The 20096-nt window shown below is 45.9% G+C and overlaps 1 protein-coding gene across 1 annotated transcript in view; it reads right to left on the bottom strand.

Annotated features, from left to right (window-relative positions):
• dok4 (docking protein 4) overlaps positions 1-20096 on the bottom strand; it is a 118099-nt gene that overhangs the window by 70730 nt on the left and 27273 nt on the right. Inside the window, exon 2 of the mRNA XM_036133064.1 lies at positions 16926-17033. Within this exon, the coding sequence (XP_035988957.1) occupies positions 16926-17033 (108 nt within the window). The remainder of the gene's footprint in view (positions 1-16925; positions 17034-20096) is intronic.

The following is a 20096-nucleotide window of genomic DNA, read 5'->3' as shown; positions in this document are numbered from 1 at the left end:
ACTTGAGTTTGCACTTCACTTTACTTTTTTGTTTGTCTTAGTACATAAATTGAAAACATTAAATCAGATGTTATTTTTAGTAACTCAGTACACATTTTACTAAATAGGTATTGCTCTTACTTGAGTAACTTACTGGATGGCTACTTTTTAATTCTACTTGGGTACAAATATGTTCAAATACTACTATTGTTACTGGAGCACACTTTTGACTACTTTACTCAGCTCTGCTCCTAAACACAACAAACTGCAGAATACAAATCACACAAATTCAAATAATGAGCACTTTAAAACCAAGACAATCTAAATAATTTTTAAATATGGCTGTCAGGAAATGTACTATTGAACCCGAATTTAGCCACACACAGAGCCACGTCTTAAGGATTTTTATTGAACGGTTGAAAAATGGAATGGAGAACCGGAGGCTGTACCAGACTGTAGCAGGCGTGTGATGATGGTTGGAGCTGGACAGCGGAGCTGAGGCTTGGCAGACGTAGGGAGCAGACAGGCTTGGCAGGTGAAGACTGCAGACGCTGTCATGAAAAGACTGTGAGACGATCCGGCGGGGAATGGTTGACTGAGGTAAGCTTTTATAGAGGGGTTGGCATGTGGAATGAGCCCAGATCTGATTAAGCACGGCAGGTGGAACTAATGAGGAAGTGGAGAGTGAACTGCATGAGAGGTGGAAAGGAGAAAGTTCATGGGGAAGCAGGCAGGCCAAAATTGCACCATGACAATGGCAAGATTTTTTTTAAAATTTCTCAACATTTTACATGAAGAAGCTAGCTGGCACAACTATTTGCTATTCAGAAAACCATTCTACAAAAAAGCTTGGTAACTTTTTTCTGGAAAACATAAAGTAGTGACTTGGAAAAGAAAAAATAATTATTTTTAACTGTTTGATTTTCATTACCTGCTTTGTAGTGATTTATCTGCCATATGCTCCTGTGTGACATGTGCTCTCTGCCATGGTGTTGTAAGGCAAAAGCGGCCGGGGGGGGGTGTTGTAAGGCAAAAGCGGCCGAGCAGGGGGCAGGTGAAGAGACAAGCGCGGCCGACAAGCGCCCGCAGTGCCCTAGTGCCTGTCAATTTAATGGTCCAATGAAGGTAATTTAAAAAACAGGACATTTCCTCACTTTCTAAAAAAAACCCGGGACGCCCGGGACAGGACGTGAAATACGGACATGTCCCGGGAAATACGGACGTTTGGTCACCCTACCATAGGGCACCTAGAGACCCAGAAATTGCACAAAATGCAGCCTAGAATGCTGTGGTGGTTCTAGATCAAATTTACCAAGGGAGCCAGAATGGGGCCAGTGTTTTTTCATGGGACACAGAACAAAAGGATGAAACAAAACATACACGGCCATGTTTAATCGTTTACTGTATTAGGTAAGCCAAAGGGCTACTTGCAGCTGTGGAAGTGCAGGTTGCACACCCCTGATCTAGCAGATGAAAACTGTGATCTTATCTCAATACAGCTGAAGCTAAAAGTGAAACAGACTATTTTTAGATAGATTTTCACTGTTAGAGTAATACTGTAACGGTAAAAAATGTATTCGGTCCAAGGGACTAATCAGTTATAGTTCCTGTGCTAGCACATATCATCATCATTATTTACTTTCAAAGTGCTTTAAAAACTAAAGCGCTGTACAGGTAGGCCCACATAAGAACTAAAAGGGAAAATAAATAATAATGATAATAATATTACAAAACCAATAAGCAAAATGCAAGGTAGGCAGCAAACTTCAGAATAAAAAGTCAGGAAAAAACATAGGCAGGACTAATGGCCATGCTCTCTGGAATTAAAAGCTTGTTTAAAAAGAAGGGGTTTTAAAAGAGACTTAAAATCATTTAAAGATCCACCAGACCTCCCAGAAAAAGGGAGACTTATCTAGAGTCTGGGACCTGTGGCTGAAAAAGCTCTTTCTCCCCAGGTCACGAGCAGAGTCCTGGGAACAACTAAGAGCTTATTGAGCTAGAGATCTTAAGAGATCTATTGAGAATATGTGGCTGTAAAAGCTCTTTGAGATAAGTAGGTGCAAGACAGTTTAGACATTTGAGAACTAAATCTTAAAAACATTTCTAAAAGAAACGGGCATAATCATGGTAATATATTTCCAATACAGGGACCAGGACCAGTTCTAAAGGGGCACTACCCCTGTCTAGAATCACCCTTGCTAGAATTTTGGCGGCCACAGGTCTTTGTTAATTATTTTGGTGCTCTTTCCATCTTTAACAGAGCATCTCGGCTTGAGAAATCAGAGCCCATCTGCAGACTCTGGGATTCCCAGGACACAAAATATTTTCAAGAGTTTTCACATGTGTTGTCCACGATGTCATCCCGAGTAGAACGCGACCTCTCCGGTGTCCATGGAACCTCTTTACTCAAAATAGTTGGGGGCTTTTGAGATCTTGAACAACACTTAATATCAAAAAACTTTGGTTGATTGGCCCCAAACTTATCATACAGCAGCCTTTAACATCCAGAGAATTAGCCAAGAGAACCATGTTAACTCTGGAGGAGCTGAGGTGATCCTCAGCCCACGTGGGATAATCTACTGGTAGGACAATGCACTGCTCAAAAATATAAAGGGAACAGTAAAATAACATATCCTAGATGTGAATGAATGAAATATTCTTATTAAATACTTTGTTATTTACATAGCTGAATGTACTGACAACAAAATCATGCAAAAAATATCAATGGAAATGTATTAATCCATGGAGGTCTGGATTTGGAGCCAAGTGTAACAACACACTACAGGCGGCTCCAACTTTGATGTAATGTCCTTAAAACAAGTCAAAATGAGGCTCAGTAGCGTGTGGGACTGCCACATGTCTGTATGAACTCCATACAATGCCTGGGCATGCTCCTTATGAGGTGGCAGATCGTCTCCTAAGGGATTTCCTCCCAGACCTTGGCCTAACACATCCACCAACTCCTGGCCAGTCTGTGGTGCAACATGGCGTTGGTGGATGTAGCGAGACATGATGTACCAGATGTGCTCAATTGGATTCAGGTCTGGGGAATGGGCGGGCCAGTCCATAGTATCAATGCCTTCATCTAGCAGGAACTGCGGACACATTCCATCCACATGAGGTCTAGCATTGCCTTGAATTAGGAGGAACCCAGGGCCAACGGCACTGGCATATGGTCTCACAATGGGTCTGAGGATCTCATCTCTGTACCCAATGGCAGTCAGAATACCTCTGCCGAGCACATGGAGGGTTGCACAACAGTATGTGAAATTGTCAATCAGTGGTGCTTAAAAGGAAAGTTTGATTTCACAGATTTGTGATTGACTTGGAGTTACATTGTGTTGTGTAAGTGTTACCTTCATTTTTTGAACAGTATATTATTCAAGCTCTCCACAAAACTGCTATTTATGGGTATGGATTATTTCCTTTCAGATAGAAAGATTTAGGCTTGTTTGTGTTCCAGTATCTTTATTTAATCATGGAAAAGTTTTAGTAAGATCAATATTAGGATAATTATTGACTCCATTTGTAATTACTTTAACACGCATTAACGCATGTTGCTCACATGCTTTTATTTTGTGAAGGTCTGTTGCTGCGGTGTAGGGGTTTGAATCAGAACAGTAGGTGGCGATAATGCGCCAATAACCTCGCTGTCAGCCCAGCCTCGGATTCAAAGAAGAAGAAAGGTGCTGGCCGGAAAAAAACAAAGCTGACATGGGGAAGGCGGTATTTCCCGCAGGACTTTGCTTAGGCGAGGCGGTGAGTTGGCGAACGGAACAAGTTTTGTGCGGAGCGGAGCGGGGTCTGCATTGACGCCGTCGGTGAAGTCGCTTCTCGCTTCAAAGTATCCATGTGTTTTTGCCAGTTTTTTACCTGCCATTCACTATATGCACGCGAGAAAGCAACAACAAAAAAACGCGTGTTAACGTCAAATAAACATGCACGCATATCGAGTTAGCAAATATTTCAGTTTAAAGTTCTTCCAGCAACGAGTATGACAGAAACAAGTTAGTTGTAACCACTGCCAAGTTAAACTTTGGTATTGAACATAAAATGGTAATGCTGCTCCCTGCGGTTACCTCAGAAATTGCCTATTTTTGGTAGATTTTTCCCCATAAAGAGAATTTCCTGTCAGTGGCAATAAGCTTTAATTTATTATTATTGCTATTTTTTGTTTTACATGTCTAAGTTGAGCTTTACACTAAGTATGTGTTACTGATAAGTGCTACAAATGATACAACACTTTTGTTCATATGGCAAACATTAAAATAAAAGTGCTCTTTACACTACTTTTGAATTAATTCTTGGAGTTTGTAAATACAATGCGATTAATCATGATTAATCAGGCAAATTATGCGATTCATCGCGATTAAATATTTTAATCGTTGCCCAGCCCTAATATATATATATATATATATATATATATATATATATATATATATATATATATATATATATAATATTTTTCTCATATTGTGTGTTTTTCTTCATTTCTATGAAGTATGCAACAAGGGCTCACTGAATAAGTAAAACAGTTTGCTCCTTTATAAATGAATATTGAAAAATTAGACTGATAATAGATATAACACGTTTTCTTAATGAGACTGATTTAAGAATATAAATTGTTAATTGATAATTTATTGAGACACAATTTATGAGACATTAACAATTCTCTGCATGTCTGTTTAGCAATATATAGGCCTACTCTTTGTCAGGGTTCTGCAGGCTGTGCTGTACAGTTTCTTTCAGTGCTGCCTGCTCTCTTCTCCTTTCCCTCACAGGTGATCGTAGTTGACTGGTGGGCTTGGTGCACACCTGCAGCTCGTTTTGGCAGCTCCGGCTTGGAGCTTAAAAGCGGGTTGCAGTCAGCTGAAGGACGCCAGAGTGGTAAACCGTTGTGGTATGATTTTTTTGGCCATTGTCTCTCGACAGTTTCTCGCTCCAGCGCTACTCGTGTTTCCTGTTTCCAGCGCTACCTCGTGTCTCCTATTTTCTCACAGATCGCCTTGTACTCTGGATTACTCACCAGTTGCTCCTCCGAGCGCTGAAGTCTTAAGTCAAGTTCCTGGATTCTCTCTGGAAGCTGCTCTCTGCTCCCTGCTTCCTGCTGTGGTGCTGCTCGGGCTCCCCGCCTCTGTACCACCTGCCAGCTTACCTGTCACTCGGTCACCTAGTTCCACCAAGAGAAGAGTTCTACTGAATCTGTTCTTCTGCTCCACTCCCCCAGGCTAGGTTACCGGTACCTGGCGGTAAGCACAGCCATTCACGGTTAGATCCCCGCACTGGCCTCAGTTAACTTATCTCCTTTCTCTCCTACAGTGTTTTCGATCCCGGTGTCTTGATCACTGTCGGCCGCTCACTCTGTGAGCATTATTTCTCAGTGTATCTCCGAGCCTGCATTAAAACACCTTAAACTGCTTTTTGTTTCCCAACTGTGTTCTGCATGTGGGCCAAACACCTAAAAACCATAACAGAAGAACACTCCGGCCACGCAGACCCAGCAGACACTTTTGGGAGTGTGGGAGATTTTTAACTATTAAACTATATAAAAGAATGATGACACGGGAAACGAGGTCTTTCTGCTTGCCAACTGGAGAACCCATTTATTTCAGGCTTTACCTCCTCAGCACATACGAACGGGTGTGAGCTAGAGTTCTAATTACAACATAGTGTACATGCATTTTATATCCCACAGATGGGTGTGTGTTACAAATAGGATTCTCTTTGCATCCATTGGTCCGCGCTGTGACCCAGCAGTGTCCATGTGCTTCCAGCCTCCTTCGGCAGACATTGGTCATATTTCTGGGAACAGCTCCACAAACGTTGAAAAACAGACAACCTTATCTTGTCAGTTGACCTCTGTTTGGGTGACACAGGATGTCATGTCCTGGTCGTATTCTGGACTTGTGCTCCCTTCACCTCGCTTTCAGGACAAACAGACTTCAGATGTTTTCCAACCCCCTGCAGGAGGCAGCTTGCTGCCCAACAAGAGCAGTTACAGGCTTTCAGATTAGCGGTACACGCTACTCAGGATCAACTGCAGGGGTTGACAGCTAAACTGGGCCAACTGACAGCTGTGCTGAACTCTGCATCTCATCCACTCGCTTCCACCTCGTCCAGCGCTCCACCCTCGTCCAGCACTTCCCCAGACTCCATGGCTCAGCCTTCCCCTGTCTCCAAGAGCTCTTCCCACCGCAGTCTCCGGAGACAGTGGAGACTGCGGTGGGTTTCTGTTTCAGTGCTCCCTTGTTTTCAATCGATCCCCTCAGACATTCGCTTTAGATGAAGCCAAGATTTCATTTGTTTTACGGCTGCTATCGGAACGAGGTTTAAGATGGGCTGAAGCCCGCTTCCCTGACTGCCGATCGGTTGGCTGCACTTTCGATGAGTTTGTTCGCGAGTTTAAAACTGTATTTGCAGTCGAAGCTGATCCTGTGCAGCAGTCCAGGCAATTATTAGCCCTTAGGCAGCAAGGTCGCTGCGTCTCAGATTTTGTTAATTTGTGCCCTGTACGGCCATAAGACCGGGTCCGCCGCCTGTAGTGGGGAAGCCGGCAGATCGTAACAAATTCTCACCCCCCACTTCGCCTAGTGCACCCGCGTCACAACGTTTTTGCCTTCGTGCTACCATTATCACGGCCCAAGACATTAATCGACTCAGCCTCAGATTTTTATTTAATTGACCAGACACTAGTACATCAAACCAAGATCGAGATGGTGCCTTTGTCCGCGCCCCTCCAGGTTTCAGCCCTGGATTGGGGGCGTTTAACTCAGATCACTCACCAGACCAAGCCTCTGGAGGTGATAATTTCCGGAAATCATAGGAAACTCATCTCGTTTTTTGTTTTCCCTGTGAAACACTCACCAGTCATCTTAGGCTTGGCTTGGTTACAGCAACACAGTCCCCATCTTAACTGGGCTGAGTGCAGTTTAGAGTCCTGGTCACCGGCTTGTCACTCACGCTGTCTTCAGTCCGCCGTTCCGTCCAGTCATCCGTCAGGACCCTCTTTAAAGAGCGAGGACCAGATTGCCATAAAGAACAAATACCCGTTTCCTTTGTTGTCCTCGGCACTAGAACCGGTCCAAGATGCAGTAGTTTTTAATATACTAGATCTCTGTAATGCTTATCATTTGGTTCGTATCCGCCGGGGTGATGAGTGGAAAACGGCATTCAAGACCCCTCTGGGGCATTTTGAGTACTTAGTGATGCCTTTCGGGCAGTGTAATGCTCCGTCAGTTTTCCAAGCCCTAGTGAATGATGTCCTACGGAATTTTCTCAATGTTTTTGTTTACCTTAATGACATCCTTATTTACTCTCGAGACCTCGCCCAGCACCAACAGCACGTTTGTTTAGTCCTCCAGCATCTCTTTGAGAACCGCTTGTTTGGTTAAGCCGAGAAATGTGAATTTCACAAGGCCTCAGTTATTTTCCTCAGTCTTATTTTAGAAGGTGAACAGGTCAGGTCAGACCCTGATAAGATCAAGGCTGTGCTAGATTGACCAGTACCAGACTCTAGGAGGCAGCTTCAGCGTTTCCTCGGTTTTGCTAACTTTTATAGGCGTTTCATCAGGGGGTACAGTCAGATTGCTGCTCACCTACACGCACTCACTTCTCCTAAGTCCCTCTTTACCTGGAACCCAGAAGCCAGTGCCGCTTTTCAGGAATTAAAGAGTTGATGCCCTCAGGCTCCCATCCTTGTACACCCAGACCCTAGTAAACAGTTCATCCTTGAGATAGACACTTCTGACAGAGGGGTAGGGGCGGTTCTCTCCCAGCGTTAGGGTTGGGAATTGAAAAGATTTTCACGATTCCGATTCCCTTATCGATTCTGTGAAACGATTCGTTTCCTTTTCGATTATCTTTTCGATTCCAATTTGGGGAAAAAAGGAGAACAAACAGTTTGATGATGAGCATCAACTTTGTTTACTTAACTATCACACGACCTTACAAACTAACAAGGTCAAGATGTCCACAGCAAATGTGCAACTGGAGTAATATTTATCTTTGTTTAAATAAAAAAGGAATATAAGAACAAACTTAAATACAATAGATGAGTTGTTTAGAATACAAGAAAATGAAGTTTGTTTTGACAGTTGCTTATTAATCTCGGAGAAGATTTTGGGAAATAAACTCATGTCCCCTGATTTAAATAAACGAGCGTCACCTTTCTCTCGCTCCCTGGACTGCGGAGCAACTTTGTAGCTGTCAGGACTCAGCCAGCAGGGCCGTGCAGCCTGCTGCCGGTTCTGCTGCTTTCTCCACAGGTGTTCGGGGTTGACTGGTGGGCGGAACCCACACACCTGCGGGTCGTTAAGCAGCACCGGGCAGCACTACAAGAACAGCGCGCAGACAGCGGGAGGATGCCAGAGTGTTACCGTTGTGGTATGCAAGCCAGCTTCAGCCTCTAGCTTTGATCGGTTTCGTGGAAACTAAAGATTCCTACTTTTGTGTCTCCCAGGTTCCCCCTCATATCCAGACGTCCATCGCTCGTGTCAACATCCTTCAAGCTCCTCCTGTCACTCCTCCGCCGGTCTTCCCTCGTGGATTCATCCTGGTTCCTCCTGGCCAGCCACCCACCTCTGGACCCCAGCTGCCTCCGGACAACAACTGGTTCCTCCCGCTGATCTGGATCCCTGGATCTCTCGGTGCTGCTCGGACCCGTTTCTGCCTCCGCTCCCTGGTCTCCCGGACGCCTGTGGCATTACCACCAGGCAATCCCTGAGTCCTTGTCATTTCCTTCCCGGTTTGGTTTCCCCACCTCGTGGTAAGCTTACGTCCAGCAGCACATCTCCCGTTGTCCCTCCAACAGTTAACAGATCCTCTCATTCCTCTAGATCAGTCCGGTTCCCCGTCCTCCTAGTCCCCGTTCGAGTCCCGGTCTTCAGCACAATCTCCACCTGCGTTCTTGTACTTCAATAAACCTTTTCCTAATCTACCTGTTTTCCCGAGTGTATTCTGCATGTGGGTGAAACACCTTAAGCCAAACATGACAGAAGAACACTCTGGCCAAACAGACCCAGCGGATACAGTCGGTAGAACTGTATCCGCTCTGAATTCAAGACAGTGTTTGCGGTTGAGTCAGGACTCCCAGCGTCTACTCACCTTACGGCAGCGGGGCAGGCGAATAGCTGATTACGCAATCGAGATTCGCACAGTGGCGGCGGCGGTCGGTTGGGAACAGCGTGCTTTAAGATCAGTTTTTTTTCAGTCCTTAGACGAGTCCCTTAAGGATAAGCTGGCACGCGTGAAACAGCCGAACTCCCTGAACGAATACATTGCGTTGGCAGTACGGTTAGATAACCACTTATGAGCTCGGGGTAAGAGCCGCCCCGAGCGGCAGCCAGTTTTCCGACTGGCTCCAATCGAGCGGACCCCAGCTAGACCGATCGTAGCGCCACCCTCTCCACCGGAGCCTATGCAGTTGTGTCTCAGGGTGAGCGTCAGGCTCTCGAGAGGTATGTTAAGGAGTCTTTAGCCGCAGGGCTCGTTCGCGCCTCGTCTTCTCCTCTAGGGGCAAGGTTCTTCTTCGGAGGCAAGAAGGATGGTTCCCTTCGGCCTTGCATAGACTATCGGGGTTTAAACGCCATAACAGTCAAAAACAATTACCCTCTTCCGCTCCTTTCATCCGCGTTAGAACCCGTACAGTCAGCCACCATTTTCACTAAGCTGGACTTGCGTAACGCTTACCACTTGGTGCAGATCCGCCGGGGAGACGAGTGGAAGACAGCTTTCAAGACCCTTTTAGGACATTTCAAATACCAAGTCATGCCGTTTGGTTTGTGCAATGCCCCCGCTGTCTTCCAAGCCCTCGTTAATGATGTCCTACGTGACTTTCTCAACGTCTTCGTGTTTGTCTACCTCGATGATATCCTGATCTACTCCCGTGACCCATCCGAGCACTACAAGCATGTCCGTCTCGTCCTCCAACGCCTCCTCGAAAACAAGCTTTGTTAAGGCAGAGAAATGTGAGTTCCACAAATCATCCGTCACCTTCTTGGGATTAATCCTGGAAGGGGGGCAGGTGCGGTCTGACCCAGAGAAGATCCGTGCTGTCCTCGACTGGCCCAAGTCGGAGTCCAGAAGAGACCTCCAGCGATTCCTTGGCTTCGCTAATTTTTACAGACGGTTCATTCGGGGTTGCAGTCAGATCGCCGCCCCCCTTGACGCACTCACCTCAGTCAAGACATCATTCACCTGGACTCCCGAGGCCCACTCAGCATTTGTCGATCTCAAGAACCGGTTTTCCAGTGCACCCATTCTCATGTACCCTGACCCCTCGAAACAATTCATCATTGAAATCGATGCCTCAGACACAGGCGTGGGAGCCGTCCTATCCCAGGTGTCCGGTCAAGACCAGAAGCTCCACCCGTGCGCCTTCTTCTCCAGGCGTCTGTCTCCGGCAGAGCGAAATTACGACGTCGGAGACAGAGAGCTGCTGGCCATCAAGCTCGCCCTGGAGGAGTGCCGTCACTGGTTGGAGGGGTCCGAGCAGCCCGTCCTCATTTGGACAGATCATAACAACTTGGAATACATACAGACTGCAAGGAGGTTAGACCCCCGCCAAGCCCATTGGTCCCTCTTTTTCTCACGCTTCAACCTCACCATCTTCTACCATCCCGGCTCCAAGAATGTAAAACCCGACGCCCTGTCCCGTCTGTACTCCTCCTCCGACTCTGAGAACGAACCAGCCCCAATTCTACCTCCCTCCTGCATGCTTGGTGCTCTCCAGTGGGAGGTACAGGACCTCATCACCCGTGCCCTTCCTTCAGACCCAGACCCTGGAACCGGCCCACCTAATCGTTCCTATGTTCCGTCCTCCGTTAGATCTCAAGTCATCAAGTGGGCCCACTCTGAAAAGTTCTCAGCTCATACCGGAATCCATCGGACATAAACCCTCCTCGCCCGTAGTTTCTGGTGGCCCACCATGTTCCAAGACATTAGGCAGTTTGTCCTCTCATGTCCTGTCTGTGCCCAAAACAAACCATCCAATAGACCACCTGCCGGCCTCCTTCAACCCTTACCAGTTCCTGAACGCCCCTGGTCCCATACAGCCTTAGACTTCGTCACCGGACTCCCTTCCTCCTAAGGCATGACCGTCATCCTCACAGTTATCGACCGGTTCTCCAAGGCCTGTCACCTCATCCCACTTCGCAAACTCCCCTTCGCTCTCCTCACGGCCCAGCTCCTGGTAAGACATGTCTTCCGCCTCCATGGGATACCCCGTGAGATCCTGTCTGACTGTGGTCCCCAGTTTATATCTCGGTTGTGGAAGGAGTTTGCCGCGGCCCTTGGGGCCCGGTATACCCTGACCTCAGGATACCACCCCCAGACCAACGGTCAGACAGAGAGAATGAACCAGGAGCTGGAGACCGCCCTTCGTTGCCTCACTTCCAAGAACCCCTCTGAATGGAGTAAATACCTCCCCTGGATTGAGTACGCACATAACAGCCACATCTCCTCTGCTACCGGCCTCTCTCCTTTCGAAGTATCATTTGGTTATTAGCCCCCACTGCTCACTGACAACAACCACCAGATCACCGTTCCCTCTGTTCAGGACCACATCAACCGCTGCAAGCAAGTTTGGACCCAGACCATTCAAGCCCTCCAGGAAAACGCCGAACAGAACCGCTGCTTTGCTGACCAGCGCCGGGTCCCAGCCCCCACGTACCACCCTGGTCAGCGAGTCTGGCTTGTCAACCCGCGACCTCCCCTCCCGAGCCGCCTCCCGAAAGTTGTCACCCCGATTCACCGGCCCGTATGAAATCATCTCCGTGATAAGCCCCACCACAGTCCGTCTTCGTCTCCCGTCCCACTCCCGTGTGCACCCCACCTTCCATGTGTGTCAGATCAAGCCCGTCACATCCAGTCCCTTCCTCTGTGTCGCTAGGTGGCGACCCTTGAGGGGGTGGTGGTGTCAGGACTCAGCCAGCAGGGCCGTGCAGCCTGCTGCCGGTTCTGCTGCTTTCTCCACAGGTGTTCGGGGTTGACTGGTGGGCGGAACCCACACACCTGCGGGTCGTTAAGCAGCATCGGGCAGCACTACAAGAACAGCGCGCAGACAGCGGGAGGATGCCAGAGTGTTACCGTCGTGGTATGCAAGCCAGCTTCGGCCTCTAGCTTTGATTGGTTTCGTGAAAACTAAAGATTCCTACCTTTGTGTCTCCCAGGTTCCCCCTCGTAATCAGACATCCATCGCTCGTGTCAACATCCTTCAAGCTTCTCCTGTCACTCCTCCGCCAGTCTTCCCTCGTGGATTCATCCTGGTTCCTCCTGGCCAGCCACCTACCTCTGGACCCCAGCCGCCTCCGGACAACAACTGGTTCCTCCCGCTGATCTGGATCCCTGGATCTCTCGGTGCTGCTCGGACCCGTTTCTGCCTCCGCTCCCTGGTCTCCCGGACGCCTGTGGCATTACCACCAGGCAATCCCTGAGTCCTCGTCATTTCCTCCCCGGTTTGGTTTCCCCACCTCGTAGTAAGCATACGTCCAGCAGCACATCTCCCGTTGTCCCTCCAACAGTTAACAGATCCTCTCATTCCTCTAGATCAGTCCGGTTCCCCGCCCTCCTGGTCCCCGTTTAAGTCCCGGTCTTCAGCACAATCTCCACCTGCGTTCTTGTACTTCAATAAACCTTTTCCTAATCTACCTGTTTTCCCGAGTGTATTCTGCATGTGGGTGAAACACCTTAAGCCAAACATGACAGTAGCATGTTTCGTTATATCCACTGCAATAGCTAGAATCATGTAAGAATTCCACCTACCAGTAGTTCTAATTAAACATGCTACCAATAAAGGGCTGGATTAATGAGAAAGGCACACTCCCTTAATAACCCCAAAGAGAGGTAGGAAATTGGTTTATTTTCCTGGCATATGATTTACTAGGCACCACATTAAGCACAGCCAGTGATGTAAAACTAGCTACTTACAACCAGAGTTACCTTCCATGCTGGTCGTAACTTTAGCTTCTGTCCGGTAAGAATCAAAAACACGGCATTTGTTAAAATGTATGCCATGTTGTGTGCGCAGGTATTTCTGCCTGTTGGATGTATTTACTCCCGCGGATGTAAATACCATTTTGCAATGATTGCAAAGCGCCTTGTTGCCATCTTTCTCTTCCTTAAAATGAAGCCAAACCTTCAACTGCACCATTTGTTTTGTTTTGCTTTAAGCCTGACCATGCCGTATTTGCTTACTGAATGCCGTGTGCGTAACCTGCATAAAAAACGTGACGTAAGTTGCCTAACTTGCGTAACTTGCGTAACCTGCGTAAAAAACGTGACGTAACGTGACGTAACTTGTCTAACTTGCTACCCTCGTGCTGCTCAGAGCCGGAGCACACGGAATCGAAAAGAGAATCGTTAAGCGCGCTGCCAAACGGTTCCATGGAATTGGAAAACACGGAACTGGTTCTGAACAGGAACCGGTTTTCGCCCCTGTGCGTTTTTTTCTCATCAGTTGTCCCCAGCCGAACGAAATTACAATGTAGGTGACAGAGAACTTCTAGCTATTAAGTTAGCTCTAGAGGAGTGGCGACATTGGTTGGAGGGGTCCAAGCAGCCCATGATAATTTGGGCTGACCACAAGAACTTGGCATACCTAAGGTCCGCCCGACGCCTCAACCCCCGACAGGCTCGTTGGTCCGTCTTCTTTTCTCGGTTCAACCTATCCATCACCTACCGTCCTACCTAGGAACCTGAAACCAGACACTCTGTCCCGCCTGTATGCTCCACAGGACTCTTATGAAGAAGCCACTCCCAGCTTACCTCCAACCTGCACCCTTTGGTGCCTTTCGCTGGGAGCTGGAGGATCTCATAGCTCAAGCTTTGCAAGAAGAACCCGATCCTGGAACCGGACCTCCTGGCCTATCCTATGTTCCCCGCTCAGTTTGTCCCGATGTCCTATGTTGGTGCCACGCCTCCAAGTTCTCCGCCCATCCGGGCATTTCAAGAACCCAGTCCCAAGTTTCTCGTTGTTTTTTGTGGCCTTCCTAGTCTAAAGATGTCAGAGAATATGTTCATGCCTGCCCTGTTTGTGCTCAAAATAAGGCATCTAACAACCCCCCTGCTGGTCTCCTACATTCCCTTTCTGCGCCCCTGGTCTCACATTGCTCTAGACTACATCACCGGTCTCCCGTCCTCTCAAGGCATTACTACCATCCTCACGGTTGTAGATCAGTTCTCTAAGTCATGCCACCTGATTGCACTCAGAAAACTGCCCAACGCTTTGCAGACCGCCCAGCTCCTTATTAAACATGTTTTCACACTCCACGGAATTCCCAGTGTCATCCTCTCTGACCGGGGCCCCCAGTTTGTTTCCCAAGTCTGGAAGCACTTCTTTTGTGCTCTCGGTGCCCGTTACACCCTCACCTCTAGATAACACCCAGACCAATGGACAAACAGAACGTATGTACCAACAACTTGAAACCACTCTCCGATGCCTCACCTCCTTGTCACCCACTGACGGGAACAAATACCTGCCTTGGGTTGAGTATGCCCTAAACTCTCACGTCTCCACTGCCACTGGTCATTCTCCATTCGAGATTTCCCTTGGTTATCAGCCACCACTCCTTCCCTATGATGAGCTCCAGATCCCGTTCACCTCTGTTCACCAATTCATCCTTTGTTTCCGTCAGACCTGGGAATCCACCATCACTGCCCTCCAACAAACCGCGGAGCAGAACAGAAGGTTTGCTGACCAACGCAGGACCCCAGCTCCGCAATACCACCCAGGTCAGAAGGTCTGGCTCTCGTCTAAAGATGTACTCACCACTCCATAAGCTAAGAAGTTAGCCCCCCGGTTTACTGGACCCCATGAAATTGAGAAGATCAGTCCATCCGCTGTTCGTCTCCGTCTGCCCCCTCACTCTTGTGTCCACCCAACCTTCCACGTCTCCCAGATCAAGCCCGTTCTCTCAAGAAATCTTTGCCCTCCACCCACCCAGGACCATCAAGGATGCCGGATCCGAGGGATCGAGAACTCCCGTGGACGGGGTAGAGGTTACCAATACCTTGTCGACTGGGAGGACCGATCATGGGTGCCTGGCTCCTCCATCCCTGATCCTGCTGTGGTACCTGTCACTCAGTCACTTAGTTACACCAAGAGAAGAGTTCTACTGAATCCGTTCTTCTGCTCCACTCCCCCCCGGCTAGGTTACCGGTACCTGGCGGTAAGCACAGCCATTCACGGTTAGATCCCCGCACTGGCCTCAGTTAACTTATCTCCTTTTTCTCCCACAGTGTTTTTGATCCTGGCGTCTCGATCACTGTCGGCCGCTCACTCTGTGAGCATTATTTCTCAGTGTATCTCCGACACTGCAATAAAACACCTTAAACTGCTTTTTGTCTCCTGACTGTGTTCTGCATGTGGGCCAAACACCTAAAAACCATGACACTCTTACTATTAGTATTGGTGTTGAGGTGTTGTATGGTGTAAGGTAGATTATTAATGATATATCTATCTTGGCCAGGAAGACAGCAAAGTCTGAAACAGATATGCCGCTTAGGCTTGGAAAAACTGGATGGGGTGGCAGATCCATAGAAATGGCTTTGGGATCAGACACACCTAGGTCATGCACCTGCAGGTTGGTAAGAGGGGCAGAGTTTGTAATGACCAGGTCCAGGGTATGCCCCCTAGTGTGTGTGGGGACATCAACAAGTTGTTTTAAGTTTTAAGTAATTGGAGAAATTCAGCTGCAAAACAGCAGGAGGGGGTGTGCAGGAAGTTGTGAGGAGATTTGACATCTCAGTAATAAATGATGGGTTTGGTTTTGGTGGTCGGTAGATGAGAAGGGACAGCACAGGGGAAGGGGACTGACAGTTAATTGCCAGGCATTTAAATGAAGACAGTTCGGGTAAAGGTTGCAGAGAAAACTCTAGATTGCTGCAATGGATGACTGACAGGCCGCCTCCACGCCCTGTGCTGCAAGCTTTCTGGAGGTAGCTATATCCTTGAGGACAGCTCTCATTTAAAGAAAAAAAGTTATTTGGTTGGTGCCAGGACTCTGTAATGAGATTTATCCAGGATGTAGTCATGAATGAGGCAGGATTTATTTGTGATAGACTGTGCATTTAAGAGTGTGATTTTGCTATTTGATGATGCAACAAATCTTTGTACTGGCCGTAGTAGACGGAAGTCCGCTCCACGTTTCCCATTCAGCACATTGAGAGATGTTTTCATGGAGACTGACATAAATGTGGCGCAAAAGTTTGCATTTGTGACCAAAGAACCGGGATGGTGTGACTTGTTTGTAAGGAGAAAAACTTTCTGCGGGAACTTCTATGGATATAGCGCGAACGGCGGAGAAGTCCTAGTTGTTTAATCATTGCAATGCACGCTGGAGTGAGGAAACTGTTAAAATTTACCAGCTGGTTGACGGAGTAACTCAACATAGTGATGGCACCGGTGGCGGTGGAAAACTCTGCGGCAGCGGCGAAGGGTGGTTCTCAGGATAAACTCAGTCCAGGCTGTCCAAATGCGGCCTCAGCGGCAATGAGCAACTCCAGGGAGTCTCCGAGCAGGAGTTTCTGCCAGCGACAACAAGTAGGCCACCGCTAGACTCGAAAAACCACGAAATCCATACAGGTCCACAGTTCAGTGGTGCGGAAGGTAAAATAGTTGATCAAAAAAAAGGTCCACTGGTCGGTTGCCCAAGTAGTAAAAAGGTTAAAATATTAAAATAAAAGTTTACTAAAAAAGCTTGCCGTTATTTTAACACGACTGTAGAAGCGGCGAACAGACAGCCCCAGCATCCTCTCTCCGCATTTACAATGAAGAGGCAGTGCCTCCTCATTGCAAATGCTATGGCAGTCGCCTAATAAGAAGTAAAAGAGTGCTACTTTGATGTGAAGGCTGGTTAACTTCATCTCTCGGTGAGTGTGTAAATGTGTGTTTGAACACTTTTCTGTACAGAGTAGACTATACCTGTCCTTCACAAAAAACTCAAACTTACTTTAGGACATCCTCTGATGTAGGCAGCCTTCTCATCAGGGTATTTCTCAAGACGACAGGGTCCTTTGCTGGAAGACTTCTTGAATACAAGCCAGCAGCGCCGATAGATCTGTAACATACAAGGACATAAAACACAAATAAGAAATGCAAGAAAAATGTATGTCTTCAGCATTTTAATTGACTTTAACAGTTCACAAACACTTCTTGAAAGATGTTTGTTTATTAAAAAGATCATTCGGAAGTGGGTAACGGGGCAGTACCTTACCTTCTGGAGACATGTTTTATCAAAGTTATTTAGTAATCTAAAGATAAAAATTTAAATTTTTGGATGGATTCTGCTGGCTAGTCATATATGGGTGTTACAAGCTTGTCAAACTGGTCAAGTGGCCAAAACGTGAAACACTACCATTTCAAAATGTCCCAATTAAAGTCAATAGGAGAGTTAGTAGTTATTAGGGTTCCAAGCCCGCAGTGCAGGCGAACGGCTATGCCGTTCGTCTGCTCTGTGAGCAGAGAACCCTATTGTTTTTCTCGTGTTTTTAAATTATTAGGGTTCCAAGCCCGCAGCGCAGGCGAACGGCTATGCCGTTCGTCTGCTCTGTGAGCAGAGAACCCTATTGTTTTTCTAGTGTTTTTAAATTATTTATTATTATTAGGGTTCCAAGCCCGCAGCGCAGGCGAACGGCTATGCCGTTCGTCTGCTCTGTGAGCAGAGAACCCTATTGTTTTTCGTGTGTTTTTAAATTATTTATTATTACGGGTAATTATTATTCTCCGCTAAAACGCGTTGGGCGGCCCATGCGGATTTGTAACGAATCAATTGGATCAGGTATCCAAGTACAGAATGTGCACCGCTACTCAAACCCAGAAATTCAGACCCCTCAACAACTAGGGGGCGCTATAACAATGGACAATGCGTTTACGCCTGTAACCACCAAACTACTGGTCCCACACTCAAAAACTTGATGGCACTTTGTTTATTGGATGATTCTGCAAAATAAAGTGAATTGGCACACCCTTCGTTTCCCAGCTAGTTTTCGCGCTACATGGCTACAAAGGTTAAACCTTTCTTGTTAAACTCCTCCTACATATTTTGTGCAATCCGCACAAAACTCCATATATACCCATATAATGGACAAATAAAAAAAGTTATCGCGGCGGATTTTTGAATTTTGACTTTTTCGAAAAGTAACGCTAAAATAAGTGATTGTTAGCTAGCTAGCTCTAAATGTAATTGCTGATTATTCTAAAACTATAACAGATTTTGACATGTCCTTCATAACACATAGTCCAAATAAGATTTTGCACATGTGACCCGCGTTTGAGGATCGTCCATCACTAGGGGGCGCTGTGATGTCAAGAAATCTACTACGCAAGAATGGCTGATCGGATTTTTACAAAACCTTCTTCATTCCCTTCCAGACATTGCCCTTAACTAAAGTATTAAATATGGTATTTATTGAATCAAGTGGGCGGGGCCTATTTCCAAAAGTGTGGAAAAAAACAGGAAAACTTCAAAAATTCACCTAAAATCACTTGTGTGGTGTAACAAGCTCAGATTTTCAGGATGTATTCCTTGAATAAGGTGCAACAATTCTCTCACTGCATGTATTCCAGTGTTTGAAAGTGCCACACTCTGTTTTTTTCAAAGTTTGTAAAATGGAGAAATCAATGTATTTTCCACAAATATTGGTCAATCCCAATAAAAATGGCCTCTATCTGTAAAGCACAGCCAGAATAATCATGTCTTTCAGTTTGGTAAAAATCCAGGCGATTTTGACCAATTTACAAGATTTTAAAAATTAATGATACAAGATTATAAAGTTTAATATTTTATTTCTCTGAATCCATTTTTTTAATGACCATCAAAGAAATCGTGTGGTTAGATGAAACACTCTTGGACATTCATGAATATTTTCAGAATTTTAGAGCAAACCGTTGAATTTTAACAAATTTATGAAGTTTGTGATCAGTTTACAGCTCTCATCATCGAGAGCTCTGCCATCCAGAACTGTGAACAGGGCGGCCATTATGCCCATATTTGGGCACATCACCGGAAGTGACGTCACATCCTGTGTTTTTTCTAAGCGGAGCAGAGACTTGAAATGGGAGGATAGCTTTTAGAGTTTTGAGAAGAACACATAATTTAAAAAATTTCATTGAATATAAAAAAGATCAAGCAGAAGCAAGGAAAGTTATTTAGAAGGCAAAGAAGACAAAATGGAGAGATTTTTGTGATTCAATAGGCAGAACAACTTCTATAGCTGAGGTATGTGGAATGATTAAGAAAATGAAGGGAAATAGATCAGAGAGAACATATCCAGTTCTAAAACATGAAGAAGGAACAGCATTAACAAATGAATAAAAAGTAGAAGTAATGGCAAGAACATTTGCAAAGATCCATAGTTCAGATATGGATCAGACTTATTCGAAAAGTAACGCTATAATATAATATGGATAGATAGATAGATAGACTTAGAGAGAATTAGAAAACTTTATTTGTCAGTTTGTATGCACAGAGTGCGTACAGAACAAAATTCTGTTGCATACAGCTTGTAAATTGCAGTAAAATAAATTACAGTATAAGGTGCAGCAGTGATTTGAAGTAAACAATTGAAATGCAAACAAATCAGGAGAAGTCACAGTGTACAGGTGTGTATTTTTAAAAAACATTTGTATATGCAGAATTGATTGTGCAGAGGGCAATTTGTGCAAGAATACAGCTTGTAAATTACAGTCAATTTAAATTACAATATAAGGTGCAGCAGTGATTTAAAAGTAAACAATTGAAGTGTAAACAATGCATGAGAAAGTCACAGTGTACAGGTAAGTATTTTTAAAACCATTTGTATGTACTGAATTGATTGTGCAAAGGGCATTTGTGCGAGAATGCATTTAGAAACTGAGAGTTCGACAGCATTTGTCATGCTAGTTGGAGATACAATGATGCAAAATGAGCAAATATGCGAATGTTGTGCAAAGGTTATGGGTTATAGTTATAGATAGCAGTGACATGCATTCAGGGGAGGCAATCATGGAAAGATAGAAAATATAGAATAATGATAACAATATATATTGTGATTCACGCAGTGATTTGTAATAATTGTTTTTTTAATCTAATTTCCTTATTTTTTTTGTCATATTCTCTTTAAAATCGAAGACTTTTGGCTAT

This window comes from Fundulus heteroclitus, unplaced genomic scaffold (genome assembly GCF_011125445.2).
Source record: "Fundulus heteroclitus isolate FHET01 unplaced genomic scaffold, MU-UCD_Fhet_4.1 scaffold_57, whole genome shotgun sequence".
Taxonomy (NCBI): domain Eukaryota; kingdom Metazoa; phylum Chordata; class Actinopteri; order Cyprinodontiformes; family Fundulidae; genus Fundulus; species Fundulus heteroclitus.
This window is presented reverse-complemented; position numbering and strand designations above follow the sequence as displayed.